Source organism: Eptatretus burgeri, chromosome 18 (assembly GCF_056783735.1).
Source record: "Eptatretus burgeri isolate ZD-2024b chromosome 18, Ebu_testis_v1, whole genome shotgun sequence".
Lineage (NCBI taxonomy): Eukaryota > Metazoa > Chordata > Myxini > Myxiniformes > Myxinidae > Eptatretus > Eptatretus burgeri.
Window position 1 is genome coordinate 11,760,269 of NC_140978.1, and position 17,462 is coordinate 11,777,730.

General features: G+C 47.4%; 1 protein-coding gene across 2 annotated transcripts in view; it reads right to left on the minus strand.

Moving 5' to 3' along the window:
* Positions 1-17,462, minus strand: part of LOC147008618 (leukotriene C4 synthase-like) — a 43,203-nt gene that overhangs the window by 5,962 nt on the left and 19,779 nt on the right. For both annotated transcript variants that reach the window (XM_085864493.1, XM_085864492.1), the window contains exon 3: positions 11,690-11,760. In XM_085864493.1, the coding sequence (XP_085720619.1) occupies positions 11,690-11,760 (71 nt within the window). The remainder of the gene's footprint in view (positions 1-11,689; positions 11,761-17,462) is intronic.

Consider the following 17,462-nt stretch of genomic DNA (forward strand, 5'->3'; position numbering starts at 1 on the left):
ATAAGTGTGCTGAATATAATTGCCTTTTTTATTCGGTTGTAACTCTGCATTGTGTTCTTGCTTTGACGTTATATGTGCATTCTTGTATAACTGTGATTGTAAAATACGTGCTTGTCTGTGTGTGGAATAAAAGTGCCTGTCGAACTGTTTCCCGTTTCGTTGCGTCCTTTCCTTCGGTTGAAAGTTCCATCTTGCATCACGTAAGGGATTGGTAGTGGGTGTGGACACCCAATAAATAATCTGAACCGTCGAGGTCGACGATAAATCCGCTCGGTTATCCCTGCAGCACGGAACGAGCCGCTTAAGCGGTTCGTGTCTGAAGTTGACCTGCGGCATGGTACAACCCCTCGGTACGCTACCCGCGCGGGTACTTAGGTATATCTGTGGTATAGCCTGCGGGCCTGCGGGGCGGGGCATGATGATGGGGGGAGTGGTCGTCGTGAGCATCGTGTCTGCCAGGAATATAAGGAGTGCGCGCCGCCTGAGGCGTCGTAGTGATGCCGTAGTCGCCACGGCTGGTGAGTGTACTGAGTACGTAATAAAGGAGAGCCGCGGGCAAAGTACGCCCACGCTTCCGCTTGTGCAACACAGCCCGGCTCGACTGTTCCCCCGCTCGTGTCTGCCTGCTAAGCATCTCGACCACGACACTACAGTTGGCTGACGAGGATCTTCGGATCGGCGTGTGCAGGGTGGTGGCTGGGTTCGGAGTGGCAGCGAGGAACTCAGCGCACCTCGCGCGGTTCGAGGTTCCGGAGGAGTACGCATCGCGAAGAGCGTGTCGCAGGTTCGCTCGCCGCGCGCACAGGCTCCGGAGCCAGGAGGCTCGCCGGCGCGGCCGGCTCAGGCATGACAGGAAGTCGGGGCACGGCACGCGGACGCGTGCCCGCCTTCGTCGGAGTCGACTTCGGCCACGTCGAGTGGGCAACGGCCGCGCTCAGTGTTCGTTTTATTGAGGCACGACAAATCGGGGGAATGATTTCTGCAAGGCCTCGGCTAAAGAACGAGGACACGCACTTCGGCACGGGCGCGGCGTTGGACGTCGCGCAGGCTCTGAGGAATGTCCGGGGTCTCGATGGTCGGTGCGCAGCAGATGATCCGGAGGTCTGCGCGATGTGCCAGGCGCGCACGGTCTGCGGCGCGGGTTGTGGGCGAGCGTTGCAATGCAATCACTCGGACGGCGGTCTGAGCACTCGAGGACGTCTACGGTGTGTGTGCCGAGAGTCATCGCCCATCATTACAGTCATAGATGGCGGTGTGCGAAGCGGTCCTTCCGTCCCGGGTCAAGACCTACTGCCGGCATGGTGTTCGGTGCATGGCGTGCACGGTAACGCCCCGGGTCGAGTTTGGCAGCCTGGGCACGGAGATTCCAGCGACCCGGAGCGGGAGATGCTGCCGGTGTTAGACCTGCTTCCAATTGATCCGGAGATGACAAGATCAGTGGCAGGGGAGGTTGAGGTGACCGGGGCACTGATGCTGCCCATGTTGAGCCTGGTTTCAGTTGGTCCTACGGTGACAGGACCGATGCCAGTGAATGTCGAAGTGATCGGGGCACTGATCGGGTGTCGAGTTGAGTCCACTCGTGCTGCCCTCGCATCGCACACGTATGCCGGTGAAGCGCTGCCGGCGGTTGGCGGGGCGCACGTCGTGATTGCCCAGCGGGGCCAGCGGGTTGCGCTTCCGAGGTTCGTGGTGCGAGGGGAGGGGCCCGCCTTTTTGGGTCGGGACTGGCTGGCGCACCTCGGGGTGGATCTCCAGTTCGTACCTCCAGGTGTGCCGGTGCTATCTTCGATGCTTTCGTCGAGACCCGAGGGCGAGGTTCTGGCGGCGGGAGCCGCATCGATGCAACGGGAGCGGCCGTTCATTGCTGCCTGCAACGGTGGTGTGCGGTGCAGAAGCAGCGGGAGCCGGGCCAGCTCTCGCGATGAGCTCTCGCGCGTCGGCTGCGTTCATTGTGCGAGGTGCGCCTGTGTTGTTCGGGCAGCTTCAACGGGTTGCGGTGAGCCCGTGGCGTTGAAGGAAGTCGCGAGTCGCAACATCGAGTCGACAACCAAGAGACGGACTCGTGATGTGGGTTATGGGTTGCTGTTCATTGCATATTTGTTTTTCATTGCTCGAGTGATGCGGTTTAACGTTGTTGAAATAAATGCCAACAGTTCCTGTGTGAGAGTGGGTTTGGCAGAGATCAATCGATGGGTTTTGCAGTATGGTCAGTGTGATGTGGTGGCTTTGGGAGCGGTGGTGGCGAATAAAAAGGTTTGGTTGGCCTTCCATTGCCCCGGGCCGCGAGTAGTTGCTTTGTCATGTGCAGGGATTTTGCCGAAAGAACGCGCTGTACAGGAAAATGAGTTTGCAATGGTTCCAATGATATTCCTATTGTTTTATGACGAGCCTATGGTTGAAGTGTGGTTTGAATGGAGTTGCTACCATCTAACTGCCGTGTGGGTCTCGGAGATCGACTCGGAGCCAGGACTGGTGCGCTGGTCGGCGTTACCCCCACCTCTGGTTGCGGCAAGGTCAGACGTGCCTGGCGCCGGGGGCGCAGCTCTCTGTGTTCGCTCAAGGCCGTTTAGACGGGCGTTGGCATCTCAACTGATTGTGGTGCGTGGGTTGTTGTGGAGCATTGGTTGCATCCAGCCAGCGGGGCTGTTCAGCGCCCCCATCCAAGGTCAATCGAGTCTGGCGCTGGCGCCACGGCTTCCAGACAGCGGGCTTCCGGCCTCGGAATGTTTATCTGCTTCAGGTCTGCCTGGGGGAGATGTGCCGCCTTGTGGGCCGGAGGCGTTTGATGGTGCCGGGGGAGGTTTGCTCGGGAGGTCGCCGCGGCCTCGCCGAAGGCCATGTAAGCATGAGCCGCCTGGGGGCGTTTCCACTGTGTAGTGCTGCTGTGCTTCTCGCCTTGCTGCTTCATATCGGTAACGCGGTCAGAGTTTGGTAGGTGCTGTGTGCACCTCCGTCTTCGGAACCTGGCCGTTGCAGCTCCACTAGCTCGCTTCCACACGCTATATGATGTGATGTGCTTTTATACTTCGCTGTTTTCTTTTTTTTGTACCTTGTCTACATATGCTTATTATGATGGTGATCATTTAATAATCATAGTTTTAGGAGGGAGGAGTGTGGTATAGCCTGCGGGCCTGCGGGGCGGGGCATGATGATGGGGGGAGTGGTCGTCGTGAGCATCGTGTCTGCCAGGAATATAAGGAGTGCGCGCCGCCTGAGGCGTCGTAGTGATGCCGTAGTCGCCACGGCTGGTGAGTGTACTGAGTACGTAATAAAGGAGAGCCGCGGGCAAAGTACGCCCGCGCTCCCGCTTGTGCAACACAGCCAGGCTCGACTGTTCCCCCGCTCGTGTCTGCCTGCTAAGCATCTCTACCACGACACTACAATATCGACTTTCGGCGATTCACCCTATTTCGCGCGGGTAGAATGCGGACTGGATTGTGGTGAGGTTAAACCCCCACCCGTGACTAGCTCCTTGGCGATAGTTCCAAGAGGGTCACGACTGAATTGTCCGTTCCGGTGGGCGACACGTCGCGATTCGAGTTACGTGGCTGATCGCACGCCGGGCGGGCGAAATTTGTAACAATATTTAATGTGCAAAATCACACTAGATAATAGATGCAGAACAATAAAGTGAGTGCATCATGGAGTGAGTACCGGTAGAAGTTGTGAGCTTGTACATGTCTAATGTCTTAGCGCAGCACAAAACCCCGTTACTCCTTGTGTAGTCATTCTGTTAAATAACATAGCATTTTCAGAGCAGCAACAACAAAAACCAAAATGCCTACTTCACATGATCCCAACAGATCTGGATCAAAAAATAAATCAAGTTCATTCCATCTGTATCGACTGATGAAAGTATTGCACTGCACTACTGTACCGTACATGGCCAAAACATCTCCCACATTATAATTACAGCTCCTTAACTCGAAGGGAACTCGGTAGAGCGCATACCTCCATCACGCAATGTCTGATCCACGAGAACATATTGGGCCAAATACATTTTTGAAATATCATGATCATACATAAATAAAGATATATATATATATATATATATATATATATATATATATATATATATATATATATATATATATATATATATATATATATCGTTTTTGGCCCTATCTCTCAATGGTGAAGAATCACTTTAAAAAATTAAATAATTCTCGTCTCTCGATCCGGATTCAGAAGAGGAGAGAGTCGAGTCGGCGCATCATCGTCCTGGGCCCTGTTGCCGTCTGCCTCGGAGGAGAACGAGCCTTCTGTCAGGTGCCAAGGCGATCAACCCGCGGCCACGCCAGCAGGACGGAGCATCCACCTCGAGCATCAACAATTCCCCCTCCCCCATTATCCGCGCTGAGATAGTGCCGGAAGCCCCGTTCATGGCGTTGAGCGGCTACACGTGCATGCGCGAGGTGCGAGCCACAGACCACATCGGGGGAGGCTCGGATTTGAGGTCGAGAACGCAACGCTGGACGACACATTCAGGGAAGTCGCAACTTTCTTTTTCCTTGGGGTTTTTGTGTGAATGTCTGTGGGTGGCGCCTGTCTAACGAAGTAGTATTGTTTGAAGTGTTGCCGTGTGTCGGTCTTTAGTCTATATCTCTTGTTTTATTGTTATTACTGTGATTGTGTATACGTGCCTTTCATTTACTTGCCTTGTATTATTATTGTGATTGAATACGTGCCTTCTGTGCTTGTCTGAGTGTGTATTAAATGTGTTTGTTCAATTGTTCCCGCTTTGCTTAGTCTCCTTTTTATTGACTCTCCATCCTGCATCACGTAAGGGATTGATAGTGGGTTTAAAACGCCCGGTAATTAATCGGAACCGTCAAGGCCGACGATAACTCCGCTCGGTTATCCCTGTAATATGGAACGAACCGCTTAAGCGGTTCGTGTCCAGAGTTGGCCTGTGGCGTGGTACGATCACCCGGTCGACCACTCGCGCAGGTACTTAGGTAGGTCAAATTTGGCGAGCAACCCTTTCCTGCGCGGGTGGGCAATTGGCACGATCGTGTTGAGGTTAAACCCCCCACCCGTGACTGGCTCCGGGCGGTAGTTCCCGGAGGGTCACGACTGAATTGTCCGTTCCGGTGGGCGAGGCGGCCGCTTTTGGCTACACGCGGTCGATCGCATGCCGGGCGGGCCAGAATTCGCAACAATATATAGGTTTAGTGCTATCTCTCAATGATGAAGAATCCCTTAAAAAAAAAAATCAGATCCTGAGCCAATTTGGATCTTCACCAAAATTGAATCAGTCCTTCCCTGTCACACACCCAACATGTCCACCAAGTTTCGTCCGAATCCGTCCACAACTTTTTGAGATATCATGCTACATGTCAAACACCGAACCTTCACCAACCGGGCGTAGTGGCGTGCGCCTGTAATCCGGTTACTCGGAAGCTTGGGTTGGAAGATCGCTTGAGGACGGGAGCTCTGCGCTGGGCCGCGCTATGAGAGGGTGTTGGGCAGCCCGGAATCATGGCGAAACCCAATCCATATCCCTGTGTCATAAGAGGCGACCAGGGTTGCGTCAGGAAGGGCATCCGGCGTAAAACCTGTGCCAAATCAGTATGTGGATCATAATGGATGATCCGCTGTGGCGACCCCTAACGGGAGAGCCGAAAGAAGAAGATATTGTTGTAGTTTTGCCGGCGCGTCGCCATGAGCACGACCCTCGATGGAGCAGTGGGGCTGCCTCGGCTCGATCGCCTGGAATTACAGATCGCCGGCCCGGAGAAGCCTGGGGTCGACGGGTCCTGGTTATTTTGGACCGAAATACGCCAATTGGTAGGCCACGTGGGATAGGGTCGATTGCCACTTCAATTTACCTAAGTACCCACGTGATTCAGCTACCGGGGTATTTCACCCTCGACGGAACTTGTACAGAAGCGAGCCCGTTCCGTGTGCGATGCCGAGCGGTTTTATAATCGCCGAATTCCGCCGGCCTGATTATCCTGTTACTCCGTTATAGTGGCAATGACTGCTCACTTTCCCCACACGCATGACACACCCAGTCAATGGAGAAATGACACGACGAGCTGAGTACATTTATACAATCGGTGGGGATTGTTAGGGAGGCACATAAGAGCAGAACGACACCGAATATCAAGCAAGGCAAATAATATACAAGCAAAACATTTATACAATTCACTACTTGTCAGACTGGCGCCACAAACAGACACACGCACACCCAGACAGAAGTGGACCTCAACGGCCTTTATTGCGACTCTCCAGCCGAGGAGGACAGACTGGCTGTGAGCCAGGTGTGGCTGGCTACCTGGCCACGAGCGCGCGGTTGGACGTCCCCTGGTCTTGGGACCGGTGTCGCCGTACCAGCCAGGCGGAAGGTGACGACACGAAGCTCTGGAGCCAGGACGAGGTCGTTGCATGAGAAGCCAAGGTGATGAGCTGGGCAGAGAAGAAGCGGGAGAAGAGAAGCAGGAAAGAACCAGAACAACTCCAAGAGAGCAGACTCCGAAAATCTCCTCAGGACACACCGTATATCGGCCCCCTCCCGCTCAAAAAACGCTACTCTCCTCCCCACTCGCCCTTCCATTGGATGGGAAGCCCCATGTGACTCCTTGTCCGCTCCCGGTTGGACAGGCGCGCGATGGGCGGGGCACTCCATCCCTTTGGTGGAGTCTCCAGCGGGGGGATGCGTTTGTGGCTCCGCCTACGGCTTCACCTCAGACCGTGTGTTTATTGGCGACGGTGCTGGGTCGGAGGCGGAGCGCGGCAGACGCCGGTTCCCCGCCGATTGGCCACGGAAGGACGGCATGTCTGTGTTACACTCCGCCGATGCACGTGCCTGAAGAACGTAGCAGCGCCAGTTCCATGTTGAACATTCCAGTTCCAGAATGGCACCGTTGTGGCATTGTTGAAACGAATACAATTGTAGCGCATTCACATTTGATTTACCCATTAGACCAGGGACGGGAGCTATCTAGAAAACATATAGTTACCGATATAACTAATCTATAGGAACCTGAATGTTGAGTGCGATAGCTTTCCAAATCTGCAAATATATATATATATATATATATATATATATATATATATATATATATATATATATATATATATATATATATATATATATATATATATATATATATATATCGTTATCGTTTTTGGCCCGATCTCTCAATGGTGAAGAATCACTTAAAAAATGAAATAATTCTCGTCTCGAGATCCGGATTCGGATCTCCACCAAAATCGAGTCCTTTCCTTCCTGCAACACACCCAACGTGTCCACCAAGTTTCCTCCGAATCCGTCCACAACTTTTTGAGACATCGTGTTTTATATATATATATATATATATATATATATATATATATATATATATATATATATATATATATATATATATATATATATATATATATATATATATATATATATATATATCGGTTTAGTCCTATCTCTCAATGATGAAGAATCCCTTAACAAAAAAAAAAAAATATATCTGATCCTGAGCCAGTTTGGATCTTCACCAAAATTGAATCAGTCCTTCCCTGTTACACACCCAACATGTCCACCAAGTTTCGTCCGAATCCGTCCACAACTTTTTGAGATATGCCACATGTCAGTTTTGGCCCCATCTCTCAATGGTGAAGAATCATTTAAAATAATTCTAGTAGTTGGATCTGGATCCGGATCTTCACCAAAATCTAATCAGTTTGTGCTTGTCAAACACTGAACCTGTCCACAAAATTTCACCTGAAACCATCCACAACTTTGAGATATCCTGCACACCAACAAACAAACAAACAAACAAACAATCAAACAAACACAGACTGCCACCGAAGGTGAAGGAGGTTATGTTTTCACCCCTTTGTCTGTCTGAGGTAATAATGCAGTTGGTACTGCATGAAAAACAAAATGTGCTATTGTTGGCATCCTAGTTGCCTGGTTCAAATCCGGCGAGTCACCTCAATGCATCTGGTCATGGTCAACCAGCACCACGTGCCTCAATCCAATTAGGTTGAGTGAGCCTGAGACGTGGCCTTATATGCGGTGTCAAAAACCGCGGCTAATTAATTCCTCAATGGGCCTTTGTTAATCGTCAAAGAGAACCACAACAACCAGAATTCACCTAAGACCAGGTATGTTTTTCTTTTTCCTTTTCTATACAGTCAAGGCTCGTGGAAGAGCTAGTACACAAAATGTATCAGAACACTACAGCACAAAAGGAACAGCAGAGAGAGAGAGAGGGGGGAAACACTAACAGCAGAGCCGAAGGCCAAGACAGAGGGAGGAAGACAAACAATGGGTAAGGGGAGGAATGGAGGGCAGGAGAGGATGCATGGGGTGGACAAGATACATACAGAAGGAAACTCTCAGGAGGGAAAACTGGAAATTTGGGAGGAGGGAGTGCGGTGGGGTTTAACAAGGGTAGAAAAGATGGTTTTGGATTGGGGATGATTGGAGATGATGGAGAACAGCTGTCTTGAAAACGTGGATGGAAGTATGAGATTGAAGAGGATGTGGAAGTTGGTTCCACAGGTGGGGGGAAAAAAAAAAAAAAGAGTAACAGACAGTGGAACAAACGAGTCTGCAATGGCGAAGTGATAGGCCCATAGACACAGCTTTATCGCAGGAGATTTCAATAATCTTCAGGGCCTTGGTTTCCATGACCCAATAGTTTTAATGACTGGACTTCCCCAAGTGGATTGTTAAGAAAGTAGACAAGTGTTTGCCAGATGGTCCTTTCAGAAAGAGATAATGAGTGAGATTTGTCAGGATTTTAAGACCAACATATTCCAAGTGTTTGACTAGCTTGTGATTTTTTCAAGGTCTGAAGAGAGGGAAGAGGCTGCAGCCTGTCTGTCTGAAGGATGAGGGATGTCATGGCAGAGGGTGGAATAATCAGCAAATAGATAAAGGGGATTTTCTCAAGAGTCAGAGAGATCATTGATGAAGATCAGGAATAGGACTGGGCCCAGAACACTGCCTTGGGGCACTCCAGCCTTGACAGGGAGAGGATATGAAAGGATTCGCCACATGTTGACTACAGGAGTAGAGGAAGTACATTCAATAAACACCATGAACAGGGAAAGGGGAAAAAAGGAAGTAAACAATCAATGATGGAAACCCCTTATAACCCATTACCGATTATGCGTGCATGACACCAACGACGAAACGGAGATCCTTAATTATCTATGTTCTTATGGGCCCTCAGATGTTCTACAGGAGATAGAGCAGAGAGGTGACAGGACAAGAAATACCCCGGCTGAGCTGGCAATGCACAACTGGTATGATGCAGGGTGGCACAGCGGCAGACATGTCCTTCAGCAGGTCAGTGGCCCCGTGAGAAATTAGAAAGGAGGCGTGGCCATCTTGGTGGGGTCGTGGTGCTGCGCGGCAGATCAAGCAGACTTTACACCTTTCCTCAAAGATCGGTCCCAGCATCTGCTGTCATTGCCCCCCCCCCCCACCAACCTCTACCTCTGCTACATGAACCTTTATTGCCTTGGGTGCTTATATCACTAATTATGCACTGCACCCCTCCCATCTCACTCACTATTGGTCTGAAGGCCCATTTGATGGCTGGAGGACTGTCTATCATCCAGTTGGCACTCGGGCGGCCCCTCTCCCGATGGTGTTGAGCCGTTCGAGGCCTTACTTTCCTCCCTCAATAGGCCTCAAGGCCTACCAAAGGGCTTTAAAAACGACTAACACAGATTACAGAGTAAAACAATAAATAAAAGGTTCAAAGGGATGGCGGTTTTTAGATACTGTATAGACACTAGGATAGGGAGACAAGTTCTGTCTGGACCTACAAGCGACGCATACCTAATATCACAATGAATTACCTCATGCTTACTCTAGACATTCATTAAGGAAATAACTGCTCTCTACTAAGCATTATTAACCCTCTGAGCCATTTCCACAACACTATGTTTGCTTCATCTGTAAGAATTTATCAAATCATACAAAAGGTCAAAATATAACAGTACACAGGGCTCGCAAAAATTTTGAATAACTTGGTTGCCCTACGGGCCGGCCACACAAAATTTTGGTTGGTCTCAGCCATTTCTCAGTTGCCCAACTCAATTCAAACAACAAAAAGAGAAATCAGATTGCAGACCTTTGCCAGGACTTCTTTTGTGTGGGGTTTGTGTAATGGTGTGCTACGTAATTAATGAGACATAATTAGAACTGCCACTTTGTAACTGCTGGCAGTGATTACTGGGTACCAAGATGTCCCGCTTTGATCGGACACCTGACCCTGACCAATGATGTTTATTATTTTTCAATTGAATTCAGAATGGGATTAAAATAAATTAAATTCAGATCAAATGGAAGACCAAATGGGTACAGTCCTGCATTGGAGTAATCAGAAGGAACCAGAAAAAGCAAAAAGCAAAGATGAAGTCATCAGGAGGAACCTGGATTGGATTCACATTTCAGCTGCTACTTCTCTACCCTCAAACCCATCCAGGCACAGCTGAGGAGTCTCGTTAAAAAAGAATAATAATAATAACGAAAAAATTCAAAAAGAACCCAGATCAAATGAATTAAATAATTCCAACTGTCAGATGATGCGTCCAATCACGGTGAAATTTACAACGTATTCCCCATCAGTACGAGATCGTAACTGAAGTTTTACATCAATTGATGAAGCGGTTGAAGAGAAAGAAGGAAAAAAAAAGAAAAACGTTTTGTTACTCGTGGATAGGCAGTCATACTTGTAAAGTTTCGCCTCGATCTGTTCAGCCGTTTCAGCGAAGAACATTTTTGAACGCGTTTAAAAAAACACAATATGGCTGCTGAACCACATGACCGATGACATCATCATTTTTGTTTTCTGGGAACCAATTTATCCCTCGTCAAAAATTTTCATACTGTTTGGATGCAGCATTCTATGTATGCAATGATGGCATCATAATGAAGGCACCTATGACATCATTAAAAAACAAAAAATTCACACATTCCCCATGAGTACTTGCCATGTCCAAAGTTTCAATTTTTTCCTTGGTGTGGTGTTAGATACAGAGGTCCAAAGTTTTTCCTCTTTTCCAACATGGCTGCCACACCATGGTGAAATACCTATGATGTCATATTTATCAATAAAACATTCTCCATAAGTAGTTGCTCTTTTGTTGAAAATTTTGTCTCAATCAGACAAGCAGTTGCAGAAAAAAAACACTCCTCTTCTGTGTGGACAAAGACAGACAAACGGACCCAAATTCCAATACCCTCTCCTCTGACAAAAACATATTTAATTTAATTTTCTGGAGTGAATTCTGGGACACCCTGAAGATCTATTAAGTAGCACAGGGACATCACCTGTGCCACGTCACCTGTGCCAATTGTGACTATAAAAGTGGCTGTTTGAGAAATGGACCCAAACCAAAGAGACAGGAAGTTTAAACTTTCAACTTGGGGTGACAAGATGAAGACATCCTCATTGCTAATAACAGACACAGACAACATGGATGTTTTACAGTGAAAAGCAAAAAGCAAAAAGCATAGCCTATTCAATGCACTAAAGCAAAGGATTGGCTCTGAAAAGATGCTCTCAAAGCAGAATTGTTTGCAGAAAATGAATATAAATATTTTCGCATTTGAAGTAACACCTGACAGGTGGCAGAAGCACAAATGTGAACTTTGCCTGATAAGGCTACGCTACATGAACTTCAAATGTGTGGTGGAAAGGCCTAGAAATCTGAGTAACCTTACCTTGGTGCAGAAAGACACCAGCAGTCCACATGGATGCAAGAAATAATGGGTAGTATTCAAAACAATTGATTCTGTTGTGGAAAAGAAAAAAAAGGAATGAAGGAAAAAGAAAACAAATATGGTTTGTTCATCATTTATAACAAACAAATGCAATAAACTGATACAATTAACATGAATACAAGTCATCATCGAGGACAAAGTCCCCAAACACACCTTAAAAATGAAAAGTACATACTTTACACGAGCTAGGGTACCCGGCGCTGCCCATGAAAAAAAAAAGAAAGAAAAGAAGTCTTCAACAAAAAAGTATTTATATCAAACTGAAAAACGGAAATTTTATTTGTTGAAACACACAATCATGGAATTGATGTGAATGATACATTTCTTAGCATTTTATTAAGTTGTACACTTGAATTTAACTTTGTTCAATAAGAACCTCTTTACAGACAATAATGTTTTTCGTTTTTCCTTGGGGTGAAAAGCAAAACAGATTTTTGATTTGGTCAATTCTTGAGCATCCAACATACAGTTGTCCATGGGAAAAGCATGGAATATCTAAATTGAGGCCAACCACTTTCAATGATTGGCCCTGCGTTTTATTGATGGTCATAGCAGAGCTGAAATTTTGGCCAGACTTCAACCGACCAGATATCTACTGGGCTTCATGTACCATCAAGCCCTGTTCAGATAGAGTGTATAAAGGCAGTGAAGCCCAATGCAACATACTACTGAACCTGTAAGATGAACACAACTTAGAACAAGTTGTTCACTTTCAAACAAGGAGGGAGAATATTGTTGCAGACCGGGGTCGGGGGCGAGGAAGACCACGAGGGGTGAGCTCAGGTTCTCACCAGACTCTCCAGAATCACAGGCTGTCGCATACCAATAACTGTGTGATGTGGCGGGTTGCTAAATCGACCATGAATGCCAATAACTCGACCACGTGACGAAGGGTCCTCCGTCTGATACCGTTTACCTGAAGGTCACACAATTTAATTACTGGGGGACACGCCTTCGGTACGCACTTCACTTGTTCAAACAGGATCACCCTACCAGATCAGATGCAGCCCGAGTGTAACTGCCAAGAACATACCGGCGAGAAAACGGATCATTGGGGATAATGTCCTGGCGAGACGAGAGTGCGAACCATGCTGGACCAATGAAGGAAAAGACAAAAACGAGCTGGAAACATTTCTATACAAGCATTTATTTACAATGGTGAGGAAAGATATGTGGCACATTGAATTGGGTTTATTCGTATGTTCAGCAGGGAAAGCAAGGAATTTGTGGGGTGCAGCAAAAGGCAAGCAATTTTACAAAAGAAGACAGAACAGACTTATCCTGTTATAACTTCTATAATCTTAATTTAGACTAGGACAGGTACACACACACACACACACACACACACACACACACACACACACACACACACACACACACACACACACACACACACACACACACACACACACACACACACACACACACACACACACACACACACACACACACACGGCCTCCAAATACCTGGTGTGGTTGATGGACCAACGCAACCCAATTTGCTTAGGGAGAGGTAGGAGGGAGGAATACTGGTGGTGTCTCAGGTGTGGGAATGGGAGGGGTGGTGTGGTGCAATGTGGGGCGGGGGGGGGGGTGCAGTGTCGTGCTGGATGAAAATGGGTTTACAAGTCAGTCATGATGCTCTTTTGTGCATCCAAGAGAGACAGAGAGACAGGATGTGTGAGGCGAAAGATCCTTAACCTAGCCGTGTATGGGTCTGTTTGTGGAACGTGTACCTCCATGGGATGCTCCGTCTGAGCGTTCCCACCTCGGGATGTGGCACGTTATCTCTGGCTTCCTCACTTTGCCGGGGCTCATGGCAACATGCGCTCTGCACTGGTCCGTCAAGCTGCACGGGGGTGGCGAACGTTAAGAGCCTGGATCAGGCCCTTAAGAAGAAGCACGTGCTCGCAAATGTACACCAACAGCGAGCAAAGAGCCAGCGAAGGGGAGGCAGCAAAGAAGAGGCAACGAAGTGAAGCCAACAAACAGCAGAGAGGAACAGAGAAGAGCGAACAGCTCCGCGCTCCCCCTTTTATAAGCCTGGGGCGAAGGGTGGGGCCATGACCCAAAAGTGACATACTTTGACCCGAATCCCGCTCCTCTACTGGGCCACAGCAGTCCTAGCCATGCCCTGCCAGGTTCCGGTGTCGGAAACTGTCTCAGTCGCCCATCCGGTTCGACACAGTTCGGAGCTCCTGACTCAACATAGGGCATGCTTCTCGAGCCGGCACCCTGGCCCTGAACGTGTTCAGAGTGCATTCGGAATGCCAAACAGCAACTAAATGGACTTTCCCCGCTACCCATGGGCCCTGTGGTCTGGCGACTATACGAGGGTCGTATCAATTCTGCGTGACCACCCGGGACATCCCCTGCAAGATGTGGTCGAGCTATTCACGTCTGTTGCTCAGCCCCATATCACGTGGTCCCGAAGACAGTCCGAGGTGTGCAGTGCTCCTCTGTATAGTGGCGAATTGTAGCGATGCAGTGGTACGAGGGGGTGCGGGAGGCATTTGTGGTCGAAGTGGTGAGGTTTGGTGAGCGATGTGTGAAGCAAGGTAAGATGTTGGTTGGAAATTGGCACACACATTTGAATGAAATAATGGCGTGCGATGCCCGTGTGGTATAGTGTGTTGTGTTTCATGGAGGGGTGTGGTGGTTCCAAGCCACGGGAGGCATTGTGGTGTGCTAAATTATTCCATCGCATTTTGAATGGCGTGTGTGCTTGCTTGCTTATTTATTTTGTACCATGGCTAAAAGGAAAGGGTTGGAGTAGAAATCAGAATAGGAGATAGTTAATCGACCCAACTACGAGACCCACACAATGCACTTCGTCCCATTAACCCACTAGATATGAGGGAAGGTCTAATTGCACGAAGACAAATGAAATAACTGCCTCGGGATCACTATGTTGGGTGCCATTGCCTTAGAGAAGTGATTCTCAACCCTTCCTCTGTCATTTACCCCCTCAGCTTGATGTATTTCGCCATTTACCCTCTTACTCCCATGCAAAAAAATGCATAGCCGGTATCGAGGCACAGAAAAAGAAGAAGATGGAACAACTTTATTATCAAGGTTTTGCACAAAATAAAATTTGATAAAGGAAAAAAAAAACAGTCCACTTAAAAATAAGGCCAAAATTCAATTCGTGACCCTCAAAACCCCCCCTAATTTTTTTCATAAGATAAAAGAACGAAAAAAAAATTGCAGTGGGGGGGGGGAATTGATTTTTGAGTCTGTATGGAATAATTTGTATATAATGTGAGTCAATGTTATAATGTATTGTGTGCTGTCTGTCACATCACGATAACAGTGTTATTGATTTTGTCTGAAGTTGATTAAAAAAAGTCATAACTTAATTTTCAGGTATGATATATTTACCACCTGCCATGTAAATTTTTACCCCCAGGGGGTAAATTTACCCCTGGTTGAGAATCACTGCCTTAGAGGCATGTGGTTTTGGAGAACTGTAACAATATAAACTTGACTTATTGTTCACAATTAATTCAACTTTGATTGAAAAAGTGAAACTCATCCCAGAAAAACAATGACTCAATAATTCAGGTCGACTTTGTGTCATCAGTCAATATCTACAAATTTACAAAGGCAGATTTTGACCAGATGAGAGCAGAACTGCATCGTTTTTCTTTTTCCAGAATATTTCAAGAAGAACCCCAACCTGAGTACTGCAGACGAGAACTGGCAAGCGCTCAAAACCAGACTCCAAGAAGTACGAGACAAGTATACGCCAACAAAAATGAGCAGTACCAGATATGATCTCCCCTACATTACAAGAGGGCCTGTTTGTTCATATCATTTGAGAGGAAATCTTACTTTCTCCCAACGAATGATGTTGTGTCTGATATGTTGACCTTGTTTGAAACCAGAGTTCGACTTCATCGCTGATGCGTATCGTTCTTTGTACTTGGTCCTCTGTCATATCCATCAAAGACAACGGTGGCATTGCCGTATAGGTCTGACGTGAAAAATGCCTAGGCATCGGCAATTGAGCTGTAGGTGCTACCTTCGGTCCAATTCAGTCAATGTAGAAGTGAACCACCATCTAGAACGTAGCGATCAGTCTTTGGAATGGACTGAAGAACAGCATCTTCTGACGAAGTAACATGCCATCATATAGTGTCCAGAAGTTGTGTTTTTTCTGGGTTCCGCATATGATTCTTTGCTTCAAACAAGGATGGAGGATCTGGAGAAAGTTCATATTTCATTGCCTCATCTTGGCACAGATTTCCTGACAGATACCACAACGAACCTCTGAAATAACAGTGCAGGATCAGTGGTTCGATCCTTGGTGACCTTGACAGCCTGGGCTGATGCTGATGTCCTCACACTGCAGTGTTTGTGTGAATATGAGAAGACAACTTATCCTTCCATTTTCTTCACCGTGTTTCTGCCAACAATGAAAAGGTCCTGCACATTGACATCATCATCAGCATTTATCCCAATGATCCTCATCCGTTCTGCCCTTTCCTTGTTCCTGGACCCAATCTATCCTTGGCAAGTTAAAATTTCCCATCATCAATACTCTTCCCTTACCACATGCCCTTTTGAATTCTTCATGTACTCCTCCTTCCTCCTCTTCCTTCACACCTGGAGCCTTAAAAAAAGCATCCTCCCAGTATCTTACTGGATGGGAGGACAGAATCTCCTCCCAGGAGAGACTAGGAGTCGCCACCACAATCTGGGTAAAAGACAGCATTGCATCAAGAAAAAGGGGTGAAATTAAGGAGAAATGACATCAAGAGAAAGGAATTAATGTGGAGGATTTTGTGAGAAGAGATTATAGATTGTAAATACAGTAAGATTCCTTCCTGAAAGTCCCTGTTGTGCAAGGACCTGAAAGTCCCTGTAGTGTCCATCTTGTTTACCCTGTGTACCCTGCCCCATCCCTCTCCCTTCCACAGATCTCCTCATGTCTCTGCACTCCACTGTTTATTTTTTTCCTTACCTCTCCCACCCCTGTTGTCTCCTGATCCCCTTGTGTGTTCGCTCATACGAGCCTCGATAGTGTATTCAAAAAAATATAAAAATAAAAACATCACTGGGAGGATGCTTTTATAGGGCTCCGTGTGTGAATGAAGAGGAGGAAGGAGGAGTACATGAAGAATTCAAAAGGGCATGTGGGAAGGGAAGAGTATTAATTATGGGGGATTTTAACTTGCCAGGGATAGAGTGGGTCCAGGAACAGGGAAAGGGTGGAGCAGATGAGATGAGGATTTCTAAGATCGCTTTTTAACCCAGTTTGTAGATAAGCCCACGAGGGGAAGTGCAGTGTTAGACCTCCTTTTAAGTAACGATCCCAATATGGTGGAGGTGGAGGTTGGGGAGCATTGAGGGGCAAGTGACCATAACATTGTGTGCAAAGATTCTGTTAAGGGTTAGAGTTCAGGATAGTAGGGTCAGGCTATTAGATTTCAGGAAGGCAAACCTTGAGGGTATGAGGAGAGAGATGGGTGATGTTGATTGGGAGAAGCTTACGATAGGACAATCAGCATCAGAAAAATGGGAAACCTTCAAGGACCAAATGTGTAGAGTGCAGAGCAAGTACATTCTAATGAGGTGTAAAACTATAAGCAGAAAGAGTCCAGGGTGGTTGAGCAATGAGATACGGAACGTTATTAAGGAGAAGCAGAAGGCATTAATTCAGTTTAAAATATCAGGACTGGAGTTAGATTTATATCACGATCGGAGTAAA